The sequence below is a fragment of the Dunckerocampus dactyliophorus genome, chromosome 7 (genome assembly GCF_027744805.1).
Source record: "Dunckerocampus dactyliophorus isolate RoL2022-P2 chromosome 7, RoL_Ddac_1.1, whole genome shotgun sequence".
Taxonomy (NCBI): domain Eukaryota; kingdom Metazoa; phylum Chordata; class Actinopteri; order Syngnathiformes; family Syngnathidae; genus Dunckerocampus; species Dunckerocampus dactyliophorus.
The window spans coordinates 19,190,563-19,210,524 of record NC_072825.1 but is presented as its reverse complement, the minus strand read 5'-3'; the positions used below and the strand labels follow the sequence as shown (position 1 = coordinate 19,210,524).

General features: G+C 38.9%; 1 protein-coding gene across 1 annotated transcript in view; it reads left to right on the top strand.

The window, feature by feature from the left end:
• The window catches only part of cdkal1 (CDK5 regulatory subunit associated protein 1-like 1), a 301,229-nt gene that overhangs the window by 39,149 nt on the left and 242,118 nt on the right, over positions 1-19,962 (top strand). Inside the window, exon 4 of the mRNA XM_054782535.1 lies at positions 5,389-5,473. Coding sequence (XP_054638510.1) covers positions 5,389-5,473 — 85 coding nt within the window. The remainder of the gene's footprint in view (positions 1-5,388; positions 5,474-19,962) is intronic.

Below are 19,962 nucleotides of genomic sequence, written 5' to 3'. Positions count from 1 at the left end.
AGAGTAGTCCAACTTTGCACAGTAAATATAGCTGGAGCAAATGACCAACCAAGATGGCAGAGGAATTTGGGTAGTCGTGCATGATGTGGATCCATAATTGAGAGTGACAATTAAAGGGATGTGTATCAAAGGTTTATGCTGCTTGGAAAGCAGTGTCTCCAGAGCGCTCCATCTAACGTGGATATATAAGATCTGATTGCTCTCAGCTTCACGGACTGTCTCCAAAACCCCAGCAGGTTACATAGAATAATTCCCTCGGGGACTTCTTAGTGCTTGGAAGCATCATATGTTTTTTCTTTTCACACCTCTGTCAACAAAATTTGGTGTTGTGGTTACTAAAACAGACGGGGAAGGCTTAGAGAGCATGTTTTTGCACTGTTCGACCAACACCAAATGCTTTTGCACTAACCGTAATTTCCGACCTTTAAGCCACTACTTTTTTCCTGACCTTTTGAACCTTGTGACTTACAAAGCGGTGTGGCTAATTTAGGTTTAAGTTCTAATCTTGTGGCATCTCCTTTACTTCAGAATGACTACTAATCTTTTAAATTAGGGATGTCGCAATCCGATCTTCAGGATTGGGATCGGCTGCTGATCCGCTGTATTTGTGAAAAGCCGCCACGAGATCGGGCCGATCCGGTTGCTGTGTAACGTTCGGAACTCTGAGCCACACTCCAACATGGTAGGTGCTGTAATGCGCCTGAAAGCTGGTTGCCACTTGACTCCCACCACCCGCAAGAAGAAGACAATGCAACACCACCATGCAGACATGTCCATGGATATTCGGCCCCGTAGCTAGAGCGGTAGATCCCTCTCACTGTGCCCGGACTGCTGTGTCATGGTGTCGGGAGCTTGCACGGGAAGTGCCGCTCTAAGCCTCCCGATGGGCTCCTCTGGCTCCCCCTGGTGGACAGAGGCAGTATGGCAGCACCATCCATCCATCCATCCATCCATCCATTTTCTATTCCACTTGTCTTCCATTGAAATGCTTTGCACAAACATAATGCAATATGGGAAATCTTAAAAATATTCCCCCCCCCCCCCCCCCCCCCCCCTCATTGGTACATGGTTTGTATATTTCTTAGGTATACCTTTTGAGTGTTAAGTTGCTGTGGGATGAGTTTAGTGCTATTTGTAAAACGACACTGGGAGTCAGTCTGGTATATTGAGTAATGACCTCCTGCAATTTCCATTGGGTTGACATGCTCGTAGTTTTTTTTCATAGCTCATGATTGGCTCCTCACGGACTCGTGCGCACCACAATATGCCATTTTATGACGTGGACATGTGCGGCTTATAATCTGGTGTAGTTTATATGTACAAATTTATTTTTTTTCCCCTAAATTTAGTGGGTTCAGCTTATATATCGGAATTCACCTTAGTTTAACAAAAAACAAACACAAAAATCCAGCTGAACTTTATAGGTAAATGTGAAAACCAGCTGTCTTCTTAATTACAGTGAGCTGTTATAACAGGTTACACACCGCATTTGTCTATTGGCACATCTGCATATGTGGAATTTGGGGAAATTATCTTATTCCCATCCTGCCCATTCTTCCGTTTGTGTGCATCCCTGCTCTCTGACCCTGCAGCTGAGCCTCATCTTGCTTTCTCTGTGGGGTGCTTCACACACCTGTGGTTAAATCAATAACAGACTTACTGTGCAGAATGCCCAATTTAGGTTTTTTTGGGCAATTCTAGACCTCATTTTTAGACCTCATTTGGATGGTAACTACTTCTGGCTCGCTCTTTGTTTACCTCCTCCCTGGATGACGACTTAGGCTTTCTTTAACGCTACCTGTCTGATACATTAGCTTTTCCTTGCTTTTAACTTTGGCTTTTTCTCTGTGTTTATTCCACGAATTCACCCACACCTTTAGCCCTCTCTGCTCATCTCCATAGTGAGTCTGTGATTGAAATGTGTTCCGCATGACCTTGAGTAAATGTGTGCATGCATAGACACATTGACCCCTGTTGTTACCTTGGTAATGTCAGCCAGGCCTGTTTCATATAGGATTGTTCGGAATCTTTGCAAGATATAGACCTACAGAAAACATAGGAAGATGGAGAATGGCTCATGGAATGGACTGACCTTTTTCAATCAGTTTGTGGAAATCTTTTGAATGAATAAACGCACATGCACATTCACTTATATGAATAAACGCATTGAAACAAATGGTCACGATGTCAAAGGTCACTTTCGTATGCAGTATAGTGTATATAAAACGCAGGCTTTTTTAGTGCAAATAACCAAAACATGCACACATACCAATTTATTTGAGGGTCAGCCTTTTGTGTAGCTGTTGTCAAATGTAATATTTTTTATATTGAATGAAAAAAAACAAGGTTCATTTAAGGGTTTCCATTGGTGTTTATGATTTATAGTAGTGTGTGTGTGTGTGTGTGTGTGTGTGTGTGTGTTATGTCTATATATGCTGCAGGTACACAACAGTTGTAGTGCAACAGTTGAGGCAAACTCTGAAGGTACTTTGGATAAAGTAGTGATAGCCAACAGGGTCCATATTAAATTCATGATGTGTGAATAACCAAGATGTTAAGATGTTTAACGTTTTTTTGTGTAAAAGTGCACCGATCAAGTGGTGCTGATGTTCTTAATTTTGGGGGATCAGCTATAGGCTGCTCACTTACATATGAAACCGATGTTATCCACCGATGTTGTCTGAAAGTCAGCTACTGTCCCCTTTTGCCTCGGCAGACTGACAGGCCCGCCCACCAGGTCATGTGTGCATGCTTGCGTGCGTCTGCTACACGAGTAAACAACAGTCACTGTGTTGTCAGTCTGGCAGCATGACACAGTAAAAGAAAAAGAGCAAAGAATCACAGTTTCTAATTGATGTAAGGCCGAAATAATTTGGGGTGGGACCACAAACAAAACGTTCAATACAACAACCATCATTCGCCATTTAAGAAACCATTACACCATTGAGTATGCAGCAAATGAAGCTAATAAGCAAGCTAAGGCTACAGCTAAAGCTGGCGCGCCCCACTGTTAACACTTTTGAGCAGTGGAAAGAGCAAAGCTACTTTAAGGAAAATTATGGAGTTTATATTCATCTTCAATGTTTGACTTTTATGAGGTTTTGTCCTGTCGTGTAAGCTGTTGAAATATATTTTAGATTGATATTGTAACATTTAAATAGCCACAAAGCTGCTGCATTTGGGCATGCACGATACAGTCGTCCCTCGTTTATTGCGACTAATTGATTCCCCAGACCCGGCCACAATAAGTTAATTTCCACTAAGTAGGAATAAACACTAATACATTGAATATTTTTGTGGTTGAAGCATAGAAAACCTTTCTGACTTTGTAAATATGCTTTTTTTTTTTTTTTTTACTATTATTAGAGCCCTGCAGACATGAAATAACACCCCTGTAGTCACCTTTACACTCCTATTATTGTTTACGCCACATTGCGCAACACTAATGCGCAGGCTACGGGATCACTGCAGGGATATAGCACGCTACTGAGCTAACTAGTTTAACTAACTAGTATTTATTTGTTCTAAACTTAAGTGTTTAAAACGGAATGGGGAAGGAGGACAAAATAAGAAACCCAAAACATACCACTTCCACACAGAATGGGAGGAAAACTTTTTTTCTACTGTATGGTGTCAGACATGCCATGGCTGACTCCATACAGTGTTAAGGTGATGCAATTTAAGGTAATGTTTCATTAATGTAACATTATTGATGCCTAGTGACCAAAATACTAATGACTTGTCTTTCAATGTTTTTTTTTTTTTTATTTTTTTTTTACTAATAATAGACCATAGTCAACCACGAAACGGCGATCATTTATGAATTTTTGAAAATCCGTGATAGAGCGAGGGAGCGATGTTCGAAGCACAATGTAGTATGTGGATCTCTTACTTTCAAGCCAATACAGATAATGTCCTGCTTCTGATACTGATACCAGTAACCGATAACGTATTTATATGTATTATTTTTTAAATTTGGATTTAACTTTAGTTTGTGGATTTGACAAACTGTACCTGTAGATTTAAAATTATGACATTACTGCTATGAACAATACATAAAAAAAATTAAATAGCCATGGCTCAGAAGATCAAACCGTGGCTCCAAATGGTTTAGTAGCCGACGAAAGCTGATATCTTGCCTATAGTAAAGGACTGGTTGTCCGGCGGCATCATTTCCATGATGGAATCACCGATCGCGTTAGTCATCGGGTCATCTCGGACAAACTGTTTGCACTTTCCAAACGCTGCAGCGATAGGAACAAGCCCCGGGCATCGTAGTGACGCTGGCGATAGGGTTTGATGTGTTGAAGCTTGATCCCCCCCCCCATCACAGAATGTTTGCAGAGCATTTGTCAATGTCTTCCTCTGAAGTCCCACTCAATCAATGCTATGTTTGTTTACAAGTGAGCTCAGGGGAAGTTTACGACAGGCCGTTAACAGCATGTCACACTTAAGATAAAAGGAGCGCTTCATTTGCTCACCATAACACACATACAGCACAGTACGGTTTGCTGTTTTGTTACCTTTTTAAAATCGGTGATTGGCCAGTAGTATACTGTGCAAGCTTTGTCAAAACAGGGCGAGCAAGAGTGTGGTCAGAATATGCAGGGTTAGCTGAATGTCAGATGGGTGACAGCTTTAGCAGTGAAATCTTGGCAAACAATCACTTAGTATTCAAAGTTGCATTTTGACTTTGTGGTAGAGTTTTTTTGTTTTTTGATTTGCTTTTAAAACCAGCTGCCTTGTCACCTTGAGCAGCATATGCTCTCAAAAGGATGGATAGACCTTACATGTAATTACATATGTGGTTGTCCACTCAATTTTCCATTTTCTGAAGGATTGTAGCATACTGTTCCAACCTGTACATTCCAGCATGTGGTCTTTTGCACATTCACCGTCGACACACTTTTTTTTTCTCTTTTTTTTTTTCCCCGAACACATTCCTAACCATTCCAGGTTGCATGTCTCAACCCAAAGGGACTTTCTTCATCTGATAAGTCAACTGTTTTTTGGTGCACATCTGCAGTAACAATCTCTCATAATTATCTGATGGCTATGATATGCAAAAAAAAATGCAAACCACTCTCTTGCCATTGGCTGTACCTCCGTTCCTATGCAAATCTTATGCAAATCTAACTTTCTAGAGATTTCCTAATCAGTGTGCCTTATAGTTGTTGAAATTTTGTATGTGCATACTTGGATGCTGAATCACTAAGTCTAATTAGAGGGGGACTTGAACACATGTCTGCATGTATCAAGTATTATTAGTATGGAAGCATTTTTGCATTCTTGGATTTTTTAAATGCTGTTTATGTTTGATATACAACCAAGTTTTATCTTTTTTGATTTGTGTTACCGAAGGTACTAATAACTTCGATCTTTTCATAGATGACCCAGCAGAAGCAGACCTGTGGCTACTGAACAGCTGCACTGTAAAAAACCCTGCAGAAGACCACTTCAGAAACTCAATCAAGTACTGAACACACAAACACTTTCCCCACTGACATTTTATATTTCATACCATGTGAATTATTCATTTAAATATTGGTTTAAAGGCAGCCCATCCAACCATAGCTTATTAAGAATAATTTCTTGGGACTGCTAAACTGCTACATGGGTGTTTTCACCTACTCTATTCCACTGGTGTTTTAATGCACATTGCACACACGTGCACACAGAATGGAAGACGGAGAGCTACATTTGCATAAACACAGTGAAATTAAGCTAGAAACTGTTTTGCATTTTGATTAATTTTCTACCATCAGTGGCACACCCACACCTGGCGGGTGTGTACTTATTGTACTAGTGTGAGCAAACAACGAGTCACTGAGTGACGGCAATTTTTTGGTGTTTGCTGCTGAAAACATTTTAAAACCAAAGTGTTTTAAGTGAATTTAAATGTTAAGTGTGTTATTGCATGTGTCAAATTTAATTTTTATGTTGGAAATATTGGACATTGTTCAGTTTTTAAAATGCCGGAAATACTATGGAAATAATCAGGATGATGACTATAAATTCATTGCTCACATTGTTTCAGTCTCCTAAGAAAAAGCTAGCTTTAGATGAAGAAAAGACACTATCACTCTCGCCACCTCCCACACCACTTCAACCTCTGCCGCAACAGTGGCTAGGGGTGACCTGATATTAATCAATATTGATTAACATCATTTAATAAGTCCCAAAAAGACGCAACTGAGTACAAAACAGACATTTGCTGTGGTGGCACACACCCGGGGAAGTTTAAATTAAACAACCTCACCGCACATTTGAAGCAGAATTTGCCCAACACCACGACTTCCTCAAACATACACCGCTGTTGGCATATTTGCAAAGCGTGACAAACTCGCACGGGACAGCAAAAAGTCACTGGCTATTACAGAAAAGAACCAACCCCTGTAAGAAGTGAGTAATGCCTGTTTTAAAGCTTCATTGAACACCTCGAACCTTGCTACATTTTGCCTATTGTGAATAAAACTATACATAAGATGCATCAAGAAGTAGATTGAACAGTTTTTTTCTATTTCTACTGTTGCAGACTATTGTTCTGTTTGAATAATACCACTTGATGAAGCCTTTCCTAACTTTTCATGATACTAAACGTAGTAAAGTAGTTTACAAAAACTATATGATTCGTGCTCATATTGGATTGACATTGGTATCGACCGATATTCAAGGCTGCAATACTGGAATGGTATCGGAAGTAAAATAAATAAATATATATATATTAAAAAAAAAAAAAGTTGACACCACTGTTGCTGGCAGCACTCATCTATGTTCCAAACACGATCTCTGGATATGACGCTGAACACTTGCACTCTGCTTCTTTGGTCAACCATGGCGAGACCTGTTCTGAGTGAAACCTGTCCTGTTAAACTGCGGTCAGTTTCAGGGTTTTGGCAATTTTCTGACAGCCTAGAGGAGACTTCCGCCACTCGGGGCTCCAGCTGGTTTGTGCTTTTCAACGTTCTGCATCAGATTTGAGTGTGTGCCGTGCAATTCTCCGCCAAAGTGCTAGAGGCCATGCTTTCTGTTGTGTGAACTAGGTGAGAAACCATGATGGTGTCCAACTCTTTTGCTTGTTAAGCTTCTTTTGTCCCTAATGAACAATGACAACTAAAGCAATGTGGAGAGTGGTACTCGAACTAATTGATGTGTTACAACACTTACATTGGGAATATTGATCCGAAATCAGTGGCGGAGCCTGAAGACAACACTTAACATGCCTAATTTCCATGTGGCAACAGGTGTGACTCGTCACTGAATCAGGAAGACAGAAAAGGCATGCGACAACACTTAAGTAAACTGTAAATGGTGTTACCTATAATTTAGTGGTCAAATAGGTTTTGTGGGTTAAATTTGGTGGAAACTGGCGCAAATGGCTCTTTTGATGCGGAGAGCAGCATTTTTATTTTTTATTTTTTGAGATCCTCAGAGTTCTTTGCCATGAGGTGCCATGTTGAACTTCCAGTGACCAGTATGAGAACGTGTGAGCGCAAGAACACAACTGCTCCCCATTCACACCTGAGACTTTATAACTCAAACGAGTCAGATGACATCAGGAGGGAAAATTAATAATTGGGCGTAATTTGGGCATTTTCACTGAGGAGTGCGCCCACTTTTGTTTCAGAGGTTCCTCTGTAGGATGTACTTACCACAAACACTCATTCACACAAGGCTAAGAGCCTAGGGCTGGGTGATATGTATCAATATTATTAATATAGCGAGATTTACTTTAAGCACAATATAAAAAAACAAAAAAAAAAAAACCATATCTTTCATATTGATATAGACTGGATTTGTGCTGTATCTCTCTTTTTCACCACCTTAAAACTTACAAAGGCCAATACGAGAAATGTGTGAAGCTCCGCGCTGGCTGCACAACTCCTGCCACAACACAAAGTTCACTTATTTTTCCTATTGTGTTCCTCATGAAAGGAATAGCAAAGTGGTGTGCTATCACAAAAGTGGTGTCCTTGCTAAAGGTATGGTCCCCGTTGCAACGCTGGAAATAAACATATTTAAAAACCTGCTGAAAATGATGGACTCACAATGTCCAGCGAGCTTCGCAGTCACAATTATTTAGCACGACTAACTCTACCACAAGTCCACAAGGAAGCCAGACAGTTGCTAAGCCTGATGGAGTTGACAGGTTGGTGTTCCTTGCACACAATAAAGACATGCCTGTGTCTTCTAAAAATGTTTACCTAATAAATAATGCTGTTCAACTTGACAATTAACACGCATATTTGGCTTTGATTTTGTCTAAACTATTAATCGATATTCAGCCTAAATATATCGGGATATGAGTTTTGGTCCGTGTCACCCAGCCCTACTAAGAGCCACTGGGCTGGTTACAGTTTTCAGGAATTATTAGTGGGAGTTGAGATTTCAGCCACCCGCTTTCACAGTTTAGAGAGACAGAATGAAAAGACGGTTTATTACTTCTGGAGAACTGGGGCTCTGCTATCTTCCTTGCCAAGTATGGATGTTTTGTGAGTGAACAGGAGCAGATGGGGATAAAGACTGTGTACACTGTTGTTCATTCATCCACTATATTTATGTATACCACCTCTCTTGACAGCAATTAATTTAAATGTTTTTAGGCCCGGCAGGAAACTATACGACTCAAAGAGCAGCCATACTGGGATGTGGATTAAAAAAGAAAAAAACCTTCAAAACTTTGTATCCTCAACATGTGTCTTTGCGTGGTATTTTGAAAATACACATGCCATTTGACGAAACCATACCTCGCGTACTTTCTACTTCTCCTGCTCACTTTGTTATATAAGCTGTTAATATAGCAGCTTGTGAATACTAACAAGTAAATTAGTATGGATATTTGGGCGTATGTATGCATGTTATGCTAAAATCCATAGCTTGATTCGGTGTCAGGCGCCTTTCAAATCAATGAACGCAGAATGTGTTAAAGAAGATGTTGCTCAACAGCGTGTAATTAAACATCTCTGTTTGTGCTTGCATTTTAGCATATGTTGAATTTCTCCACTTGGCTGTTTCTAGTAATTTATGTGATCAAGGGACTGTGTGCTTAATGAATTAGAACCGAACTCTGAGTTCTGTACTTCAATTTTTAAAATAAACCAATTCCCATGTTTTATTTAGATTCATTTCATTATAATTTTAATATTCATGAAGCAACCATGAGAGAGAGAGAGAGGGGAAAAAACACATTCTTTTTAATTGAAAAGGGACACACAGCACACAGAATGAACACTTGGATTTAGTCCAAATTGTATATGCTGTGCTTATATTGTGTATTTAGCCAGATGTGTGCACTGGTGTTGCAAGTAATTACTATGGCCCCTGGAAACATTCTTCTATTTGGCACTGTGATGCCTCGGCAGACGTTGAACTTTTTATTTATTTTTTTTATCAGTTGTAGACTACTTTCTTTAAGTGTATTGGAAAACTGAGCTTAAAAGAAACATAATCTTGAATCTTTAACATTGGAAAATGATAAAAAAAACAAAACAGGAATGCATAGAATGTTTGAACTAACAAAAGATTATACAATTTGTTCAATTTCATAGTAAGCAATACCATTGAATAATGAATGATATTTACCATAAGCTATAAGTATTTAGTTAATTTGCTGATTTTAATTAGTGTCACACACTGACAGTGGCATACACACAGTGTCTATGCCACTTTTTCAGTACTGAATATGCATATCATAGCCCTTAGCTGCATCTGCTCATTAGTCATATGTCCACTGATGTTAGGAAAGTGATTTTACAGTAGAAACACTGAGTCTCGGGGCAAAGGAAAATACATAAATGCATATTTTACAATGACAAAGACAGTCATCTGACTGTAGCCCAGTTGAGTGTTCTTTTGCTTTTCCATTTTCTGGCAGGAAGTCTAATAACAAAAATGCAAGAAAAATCATTGCAAAGTTGGCTGGAGCCCGAGCATGGAGGGCGATGCAACCTGTTTGTGTTGTCCCCAATGGGTTCTAAAATCCTCACAGGAATTGACTTCATTTTGTCATTTACAATTAACAATTAGCCTTTTTTAATATCGGTAAAGCTCATAAATAATCTAGTCGCCTGATTCTTCTGCCTGACTGTCTAATAGGGGTGTAACGATTTGTTTTAAGAACGATCAGATTTGTATCACGATTCATGGTTGCCGATACGAATCAAGGACGATATTGGTTAATTTAGTACGATGCAATCCGAAACGATTCAGTAACTTTTTAAATTGATTCAGTAACTTTTTAGCCAAAAATTCAACCAGTGTGACTGTGAAATAAATACCTGGATACTGGACAGTATTTGTAAGAGAATCGGGTATAAATTATTAATCATGCTGACAAACTTAAGAATAAATTAAATAATAAATCCAATAAATCAATGAGTACAAAAAAATAGTAAAAAATCCAGCTAATTTTTACCTTCAACTACGTGAAAGCCAAAATGCTTCCAGACGCTCAATTTAAATCCAGCGGGTGCGGGTGGGAGTTTACGCTCAGCCATTCTGGTAGCGTCTTACACTTAGGTGCACCACTAAGTGTCTGTCCCGGCGGCACTTCCGCTTTCAGTCTTTTTCTTCTGTTTTTTTGTTCGGTCAGCATTGATTATTGACATTTATGAATCGATTTAGTAATCTTCAATGTCGGCATCATAATGAAGTTATGAATCGATTAGTTCTCCCACCCCTAGTACGTAAGCGTATATATTTGACCTGGACACCGAATGATGACGTCTGTAAACTACCATCCATAGGCATACAAAACGTCCTTACTTTGCATATTGTCCCCATAAATGTAATTTAAATGTAATTTTAAATGCTTGCGGTATGATAACAGATCACATGTTATGCACGGTGTCCCTCAATACTGAAGACAAAGGGACATTTGTGTTATTGCATCAAATCTCTGCATTAAATCTTGCACGGCGCATCAACTTTTGCATCGGATGTTGGAAATCATATCAACAATGTTATAGTGGAAACTCTGTTTTCATCCTTAATCTGTTCCAAAACGTCTGAGGAAAACCGAATCAACTGTTCCTGTAACAAATAATGTGAATCCCTTTAATTAAACACCCAACAATATGAACACAAAACACATTTACTTTATAGTTTTACATGCAGAAAACTTTGAAATACATAAAAATGATAAATTAAATTGATAAATGAACATTTAACAACATTTCTACCTTCATCGAAAACTTGTTGGTGAACACGGTGATGAGTGGAGGGAGGAGGGGAGGAGACGGACGTGCCACACAGACACTGTTTCACTCTCGTGCATTACAAACATAACTTCAGTGAGTGGACGGTTAGAGCTCATTTGAACTTTATTGTAAACTTTAGCAAGTACAGTCATTACACACACAGTGGTCCGGCTCTCTTTCTGTTAAACCATCCCCCCTGCGTCCTGTGTTAACAAAGGAACATTTGCATTACAACGTTTCTCACCTTTATTTATCAGAAAAAAATCAGACATTCCTCTAACACTCAGAAATACACTGTGCTTGCGGACGCTCCATGAGCGTACAACGCACTGTGCTTATGAGAAGAAGGAAGGAGACAGCTATGAGTTGTTCATCGTTCTGTGCGTGTTTGTGAACAAATAAACCACCCACACACACATAATAAAAAAAAAAAAAAGATGATGATGATGATAAAGGATTTCTGGTCTGGGATCTGTATACAGTGTTTCAACTCTAAAAGAACCACTATCCATTCTTCAAATTTTTTCGCTGAGTAGTCAGCCACAGTGTTTGACCTTACTATAACCTAGATCGTGTACGGAAACCATGACATTTTTAGCGAAAATGTATTTGTCGAAAACCAAATCATATGAAAGTGGCCGTATGAAAGCCGAAATTCCAGTGATTGTTAATATTCCAACTGAATAAAAAAATCATTTCTTGAAAATATACATTTTTGCCCATTTATCTCGACTTTAGGGACACCCTGTAGATTATGTGTTGAGCTACGGCTTACAGTTGAATGTATATTTTTACCTTAAAGGTCGTTATAAATAAACTGACAAAAAGCACGACTGACATTAAGGTCATTAAGGCCAGAAATGTTTCCTTTCCCCCCTTGTGTATGACAACAAGTTATAAACAGACTGAAATCGGCAGTGACCTTTTAGAGTTTCTTTCTACTCAGGGCAGTTGTTTTAAGTCCATGTTCACTGACTCACACAGACAAGACTGATTTGTCATTGACTCGACACACAAGCACACAAACAGATGTGCGCGCACACGCGTACACTTGCTGCTGAGGGCTGGTTTCGGTCCAACCCATGGATTGGCATTAAAACTGTCAGTTCTGCAGGGCATTTGCCTACATTTCGGGGTACACACAAACACAAAAATACTCAGCAAGGAGTGAGATTGGCAGAGTGAAAAGGCAGAACGGGGTGCAAAATGTGTATTCCCAAATTTAGGCATCAATGTGTTGGCTTTAGGGAGCCTCGGGCTCTTTGAGAACCACACCAAGGTCAAGGCTGAGCTGTGCAAGCCCGCGTTTTCATGTCCTCCATTGTGTTGTCAGCATGTGCTGTGCTTTCTTTCAGGGATGCCTGAAAAGTAATGTTGGCAATGGATGGTATGGTATGATATCTTAAGTTTTGTCTAACATGTGTAACTAGTTACATGAAGGACCATCACATGGTTACATTCAACATGTCTCAAGAGGAGTTGGAAGAAGCAGAGTTCATACAGTCATGGAAAAAAAAAATGATCAGGCCACCCTTGTTTCTTCAGTTTTTTGTTCATTTTAATGCCTGATACAACTGAAGGTACCTTTTTATTTGGACACGCATAAAAATGATAACAAAAATAGCTCATAAGAGTTACATTTTTTGCCAGTAAGAACTTAAGTGATTGTGTTTATTATCAAGAAAACCATGGAGGTTGCTAGATATCAGCTCTTAAATTAAACTCTAGCTCTATATTTGTTATCATTATATTTGTCCAAACAAATGTACCCTTAGTTATACCGGGCATTAGAATGGCTCAATAAACTGAAGAAACAAGGGTGTTCTAATCATTTTTTTCCATGACTGCATTTAGTCCTACCCCTTCCCAATGTCTATTCCTGACAATTCATTCACAATATAACTTTGACTTGTTGACACAATGTTTCACTTTCCTACATTTGTCATTTACATGTTTTTTTTTGTCTCCACTTCCTGAAAAGAGAGGATGGTATTAAAGAAATATCGAGTACACGGGGTTTAAAATAATGACACTATAAACCTTGTGTGTTAAGGAAATGGAATAAATAACATTTAAAAAATGGGAATAAATTGTTAATAACAAATAGGAATACATTTGAATTAGTGAAGACGTTAAATAAAACATTGAGGATGTTGACTTGGGTTTGCAAGATGCAGTTTGCAATAATGCTAATAGGATGCAATTTTCACTACTTTGGCTTTGCACGCTTGTTTTTTAAGTAAAAAAAAAAATGAACATGATTTCTAGAATGAAAAACTGATTATTTTACTACTACTCATTTTGGCTTTTTTTGTTCTCATTTAGAGAATGTAAGGTGAAATGCCACATCTGATTCAATATGATGTGAGTGGACAAAACAAGCATTCTTCTCCTTTGTTGTCACCAAAATCAGCTGTGTCAGATGTCTGATTTATCTCTTGTAAAGACCCTGAGACCTTCAGGCTTTGCTCCGTGCCAACTAGCAATGTACAGATGTTATGAATGCCTTCCTGCATGCAACCACACTCTTTCCTATTCAAGCCTACCTTGTACTTTTGCGTGTAGTCATGGTTGTCAAAAGGATAAGTACACACATTTCTTTGAATACAGCGCAGGCCCAAATTGTACAATTGTACTGATACTACTTCCTACACTTCCAAGCATATGTTTGAATGTTGAATGATGCCTGGATCTACACAATTATCCAGAACGACATCGAAATTTCAATAATTCTTCTTTGGCTCATGCCCCCTCTCTCCACAAATTTCTGTGGAAATCGATTAAGTCGATTTTGGGAAATCACTAACAAAGCGGGGCCACATGATGGCATGTTGGCCAACACAGTAACAGCCTGGAGATCGAGAAGACCTGGGTTTGATTCTCCCTTGGGCATTTCTGTGTGGAGTTTGTATATTCTCCCCGTGCATGCGTGCGTACTCCGGAGAAAGTAATCCAAAAAGGGTTTTCCATTTGAGACCCCTCTTCATACAGGAAAGGTAGATTGTTGTGTACGTCTTAACAACAACCTTTTTGCAACAATCAGGTCAGCTTTTTTCCATTCCATACCCAGACAGACTTATCCTTTTAAAGTAATGTACCTTTTGTCAAGGCAGATCCTATCAATAGGCTCTCTGCTTAACCTTCAAGACATTTAGCCCCAACAACAGTCAGATATAATTTTGTGCAATGAACGTTGAAAGTGAAATAAGTCTTAGCCTTTTTTTAAGCTCGTTTATCAGAATAGGTGATAGGCAAAGCAGGCATCAGAAGGGATGGAAGGCTAATAATGTTCAAATCCCTGTCTAATGGACTTGCCTTTTATCAGCTCTGTTGGCTTTGAATGGCCAGGTATTAGTTGCTCTCATTTCCAGAGGCACTGAAAAGTTTTACAGGCTTTCAGTAATGGCATGTCAAGTCAGAGGACATTGAGTTTAACAGCACCTCTACAGGGGCAACTTAGCTGTGTTTGAACAGTTTTTAGGCTTTTACTTCTTGGAGGGAACAGTTTTCCCCAACTTCATATGCACATCAGCGTGTTTAATCCTGAACCGATTTTATTCTTTTTTTCCTGATAAACATACTTTCCTACAACACTCTGAAGAGTGTTTTTGGATTTGCAAACACATGAAAACAAGATGTTTTTAGTCAAGTCTTTCTGTCTGAAGCTACTCTATTTTTGAATATAGGCTTTGAAGAAGTACACAAGCACACATGCAAATGGTACATTTATTTTATGAACACAGTATACAGCCAGAGGGTACTTGTGAAAGAGAGAGATTATTAGAGGTCCAGCAAACACTCTACCCTACCGAAAGAGCTGTTATTCTGATTGTTTCAGGTTCGGTTAAGTTTAAACATCTCTAGACTAGTGGTGGGCATTGAGTCTCGTGCATCGATGGGAACTGGGACTGACATTCTGATTCCCCCGGTATCATTGGAATGATTTACTTTTGATTGCTAGTTACGATGCTCTGTCCGCAGACCAAACTGCAGAGAAGATGATACCGAACACTGGCAAAGAAGAATCGGCAGGAAGTGTGTGTGGCCATTGTAACCAAGAAAATACAGAAGTAGTCTGGTTGGCTCAGTGCAACATCTGCAACACAATTATATCACACATAGGAGTGTGCACGACCATGATTAAACACCCTCGGATTGAAGGTGTACAAGTAACGGAGTGCCTGTCTTTGGCTACGTTCGCACTAGAGGGTATGATGCCCAAGTCAGATTTTTTGTTAAAATGATATATTTTTTTATGTGGTCACATTACCAAAAAAATAAATAAATAAATGACTTGTTAATGTTAACACAACTTGTCCGGGAAGTGACGTGCATGTGCAACAGCACACATTTCCTTGTGTTTGCGGAAGGAAAACAGTGTGTGCTCTCCTTAACATGTTTGTGGCAGTTTCAAGGCTTTTGTGCAACGGGAGTCTACTTTCTTAACCAAATGGTTCCACGTAGGAGTTTAATAAGAAAGACGACAAAAATTTTGGCTGCGGTGGGTCGTGGAGAACTTCGGCGTCTGTTCCTAGGAACGTTTTGGGTGTCAGGAGTGGTGGGACGTTGCCGTGAGCCGCTTCACTGACACCTTTTTAAAAATAAGAACTTTTGTCAACATCGGTGAGTACCTTTTTATAGCCTTGCATTATAAACCACGCCTTTCTGAATCTGAATTGTACTGTGCACACAGACATGACAATTTTGTTACGCTGCACCGCCCTAACCAGTCAAAATACAGTAAGTAAAACTATATATTTTATCTCTTATGCCGACATTGAGGCAGCAAACAAGTTATACTCGTGCTAATATGGTGTGTCAACTCAATTATCCAGCTAACGTTAGCCTGAGTACTACTTTCATAGACAAACGTTTTACAGTGCAAGTTGTTCGTTTTGGTTTGTTTGATATTCTGCAAAGTTTTATTTAAGTTAAATGGTTTGATATTTTTATATTGATTGAAAATAGTCCTGTGAGAAAATCATAGTAAAGTACCTACAACTTTCATAAAAGTAAACGAATCATGGACAAGTTCAGACATTTCATCCAAAAAGAACCCTGCTTAGTGCCTCCATTTAAACCAAACTTTTATGACATGACATTACCTCTTAAAAACATCTGTATGGAGATCCGTTTCCATTTTGTTAGCAAGCAAATAGGCTGCTAACAAGGATGTTTTTGGTGGAAAATACATGACGAACAGAGTCGGACTCATGCCGAGTATTAATACGACACGACAAGACGCTTGTGTATTGTATGCTGACTGGAAAATGTACGTGAAATGGAGCAAAATTTTGGCATACATTTTTTACGTACACAAAAAAAAAACATGCTCACGGAGGCATACGAAAATGAGGTTGCACTGTAGTATTAAGTATAAAATGTACATTTTGTGCTTTTAATATTTAGTAGGTATGCACAATACCGATAACTTTTTATGGCCGTTTTTTTCCCTAAATTTGGATTTAACTGAAAGGTGTGCCTACCTGGAGGTAAGAATGACGTCAGTGCTATTAACAAAATATTTAAAAAAATAGCAGCGACTCAGAAGTACATATCGTGGCTCGGAGTGGTTTGTTGTATTTGGTGATGTTGGAGGACGCCACGGAGATGGGAGCAGGCCGCGGGCCTTTCTTTGTGGCTGGCTTTAGGGTCAGCTTCTTTGGTGGTATGAGCGTCTTCATGGGCTTTTAGGGCGCCGCCGTGGCAATGCTGCCGTTTTGAATGGCCGGTGCGGTTGGATGTTTTGAGGGTGTTTTTTTTCTCTCGTTGCGAAGTTTTTGCGGCATATTTTACATGTTGAAGCGCCAACTATTGATCAATGATCTTTTTAAAATCTTGTTTTTACTGTATCACTTTGATATTGTGTGGAATAAAAAGTTATGAATAAGATATATTACAGTATCATTTGTATTATTTAAAAAAAAATAAAATTTCCCCTATACAGTAGTACCTCGCATAACGTAAACATCCTTTTACGTAAATTCCACTGAACGTAAAGAATTTATGTAATTTTTTTGCAACGTATTACGTAAGGAATTCCATATAACATAAAGCGTCATGTCCGTGTAAGCGACAGAGAGACTCATTAGTGCTCTCACGCTCTCATTAGCTGATTATCGGGGCACCGCCTACGCTCTCATCTCATTGGCTGATTATCGGGGCACCGCCTACGCTCTTATCTCATTGCCTGACTTATCCAGCACGTCCATGTTTGTATGTGAGCTCCCTTCCTCATCGTAGTCACCCTTAAACTAGTTTGCACGCATTGAAATCTCTTCTTAATTTGTTTACTTTTATTTGTGTTAAAATTACCGTAGTCATGGGCCCTAAACCAAGTGTAAGTGGTAAGAAAAAAGGGAAAAGTTGTCGATCGAAACGAAACAGGAAGTTATGCAGAAATTCTGACGTTTCATGCTCTCATTGGCTGATTATCGGAGCACCGCCTGTGCTCTCATCTCATTGGCTGACTAATCCAGCGCGTCGGTGTGTTTATGAGAGACATGGTGCTCCCTTCCTCATCGTAGTCGCCCTTAAACTAGTTTGCATGCATTGAAATCTCTTTTTAATTTGTTTACTTTTCTTTGTGTTAAAATTACCGGAGTCATGGGCCCTAAACCAAGTGTAAGTGAGAAGAAAAAAAGGGAAAAGTTGTCGATCGAAACAAAGCAGCAAATGATCCAGAAGCATGAAGGTGGTATGAAATTAAGTGATGTTGCTAGACTATACGGCCGTTCCCCATTGACCCTACAAACAATAATCAAACTTATTATTAAATTATTTTGTATTGGAATGTTACTCTACTATGTTTATGCTGTTTTCTTATATTTTCCCACCATATTTGGTGGACTTTGAATATTTTGAGGGCCCAAAGGCGTGAGTTTGGGAAGCTCTTGGAACGGATTAGGCTATTTACATGTATTTTACGCTTTGTATAACATAAAATCCCTATAACATAAAGGTTCTTGGATCGGATTATTTACGTTGTAGGGACGTCTACTGTAGTTGATAAAGGAAATGTTGTCAAATGCCAATCGTTATTATTGGCCAAAATTAGGAAGCACCTATTTATTTATTTATTTATTTATTTTTTACTCCGGACAGTTATGTTGGTTTTCTGCGATTTAATTTATATGGTAAGTAGTTTATATGGTTTCTTTGATGTTTAAACGAAGTGAATGATGATAATGATGATGATAGAGCCTATATTTGGAGATAAATATCACCTACAGTACATGTAAAGCTGTTCAATGCATTGTGAGACATTTTAAAGTCTGTTTTCAAATTGAGGGCAGCCCTATCCCACACATGGACAAACTGGTATCCTTCTGTGTCCGTATGTTGTTGTGTTACTCTCGGGATGTGTGTGTGTGTGTGTGTGTGTGTGTGTGTGTACATGAGTGGTTGGTTAAATGAATGGCTGCATAATCACAGCCTGTCACATTGTGGCTGTGGCTTTTATAAGGCTTTTCAGAACAGCAGTCACAAATAACCCCAGGCTTTTATCCGTTCACAGTCTCAGACGGTTGGTTGCTTTTAAGACACCCCACAGGGCTCCAATGTTTTTTCAGACGATTGTCAATTGTGGATTTAAGCCATTAGAGGACAAGTTAATATAGGATTGGCGATTAGAGAGGGGACCTTTCACCCTGGTGTGTTGCAAATGACTGAGTCTATACAGTTGAATCCCCAAGTTAAATTCTGCCTTTTCTAAAGGGATTGAGTTGGAGGTTACTTTTGGTGCTTTAAGGAATCATCTCATCCATACTGAAGGGCTCAGTAAGCATATTGGCTGTTTCAGTTTCTTAAGGAATGTCACTAAGATAAGGGTTGACATTTTGAAACTACGAGTTTTCGAACTAGAAAAGGGTTATCACATTTATGAAGCATACATTGACGGTGGTGTCATGTTATGACATGTTTTTCTTGGACTCCTGTTTAATAAAACATTCATAAAATGTGTTACCATGAAGTAGCCACTGTGTGTGTGTGTGTGTGTGTGTGTGTGTGTGTGTGTGTGTGTTTTTTACTAACCATTGAAATATCATATTTTTCAACCTTTCTGCTCTCTGTTAGATCGGCTGTACCGTCCTTCATTTGAGACTGACAGTATTGGGAAGTAGATATTATTTAGTATTGTGTACATTCGCCCTTTAGGAAAGGACAGGATTAGCAGTGTTTCATGTTAATAGCTTTCTCTCCTTCTGGAGAAAGAGTCTCAATCTTATGTGGGCTTTTAAGAAACGAGGGTGAGCTAAATCCCTCAGCGGGAGGCAGGATGGACTTGTCACGTGATTTTTTTTTTTTTCTCAAGAAACACTGACATCTTATTAAAAGACGCAAAAGCCACTGACACTGGAACGACTGGGAGTGGATTTACATTTTAAATACAGAAATGTTCATGCCGTATCATTCCAGAGTTCACCATTTCTAAAAGTCATCTTCAGATATTCTTTCATCTTTGAACTTTATCAGCAGTTTAACTCTATTAATATCATACATAATCTAGCCATACAAATTAAGTTGCCATAAATGTTATAATTTTTAAATTTGAACACAATCCATTCAAACTACATTTTCCCATAGTAATTAAAAGGGCCACACCGTCATCACTATAAAAACCATAATTGCTCAAATAGGTCCATGTTGCCTTGTTATTGAATATGTAAACGTAAAACACCATCAAATAGACCTAAAACTTGTCTGAAAATAGCTAAACATGTACAGTATAAAATCATTAGCTCTACAATATTCCCTCGTTCAT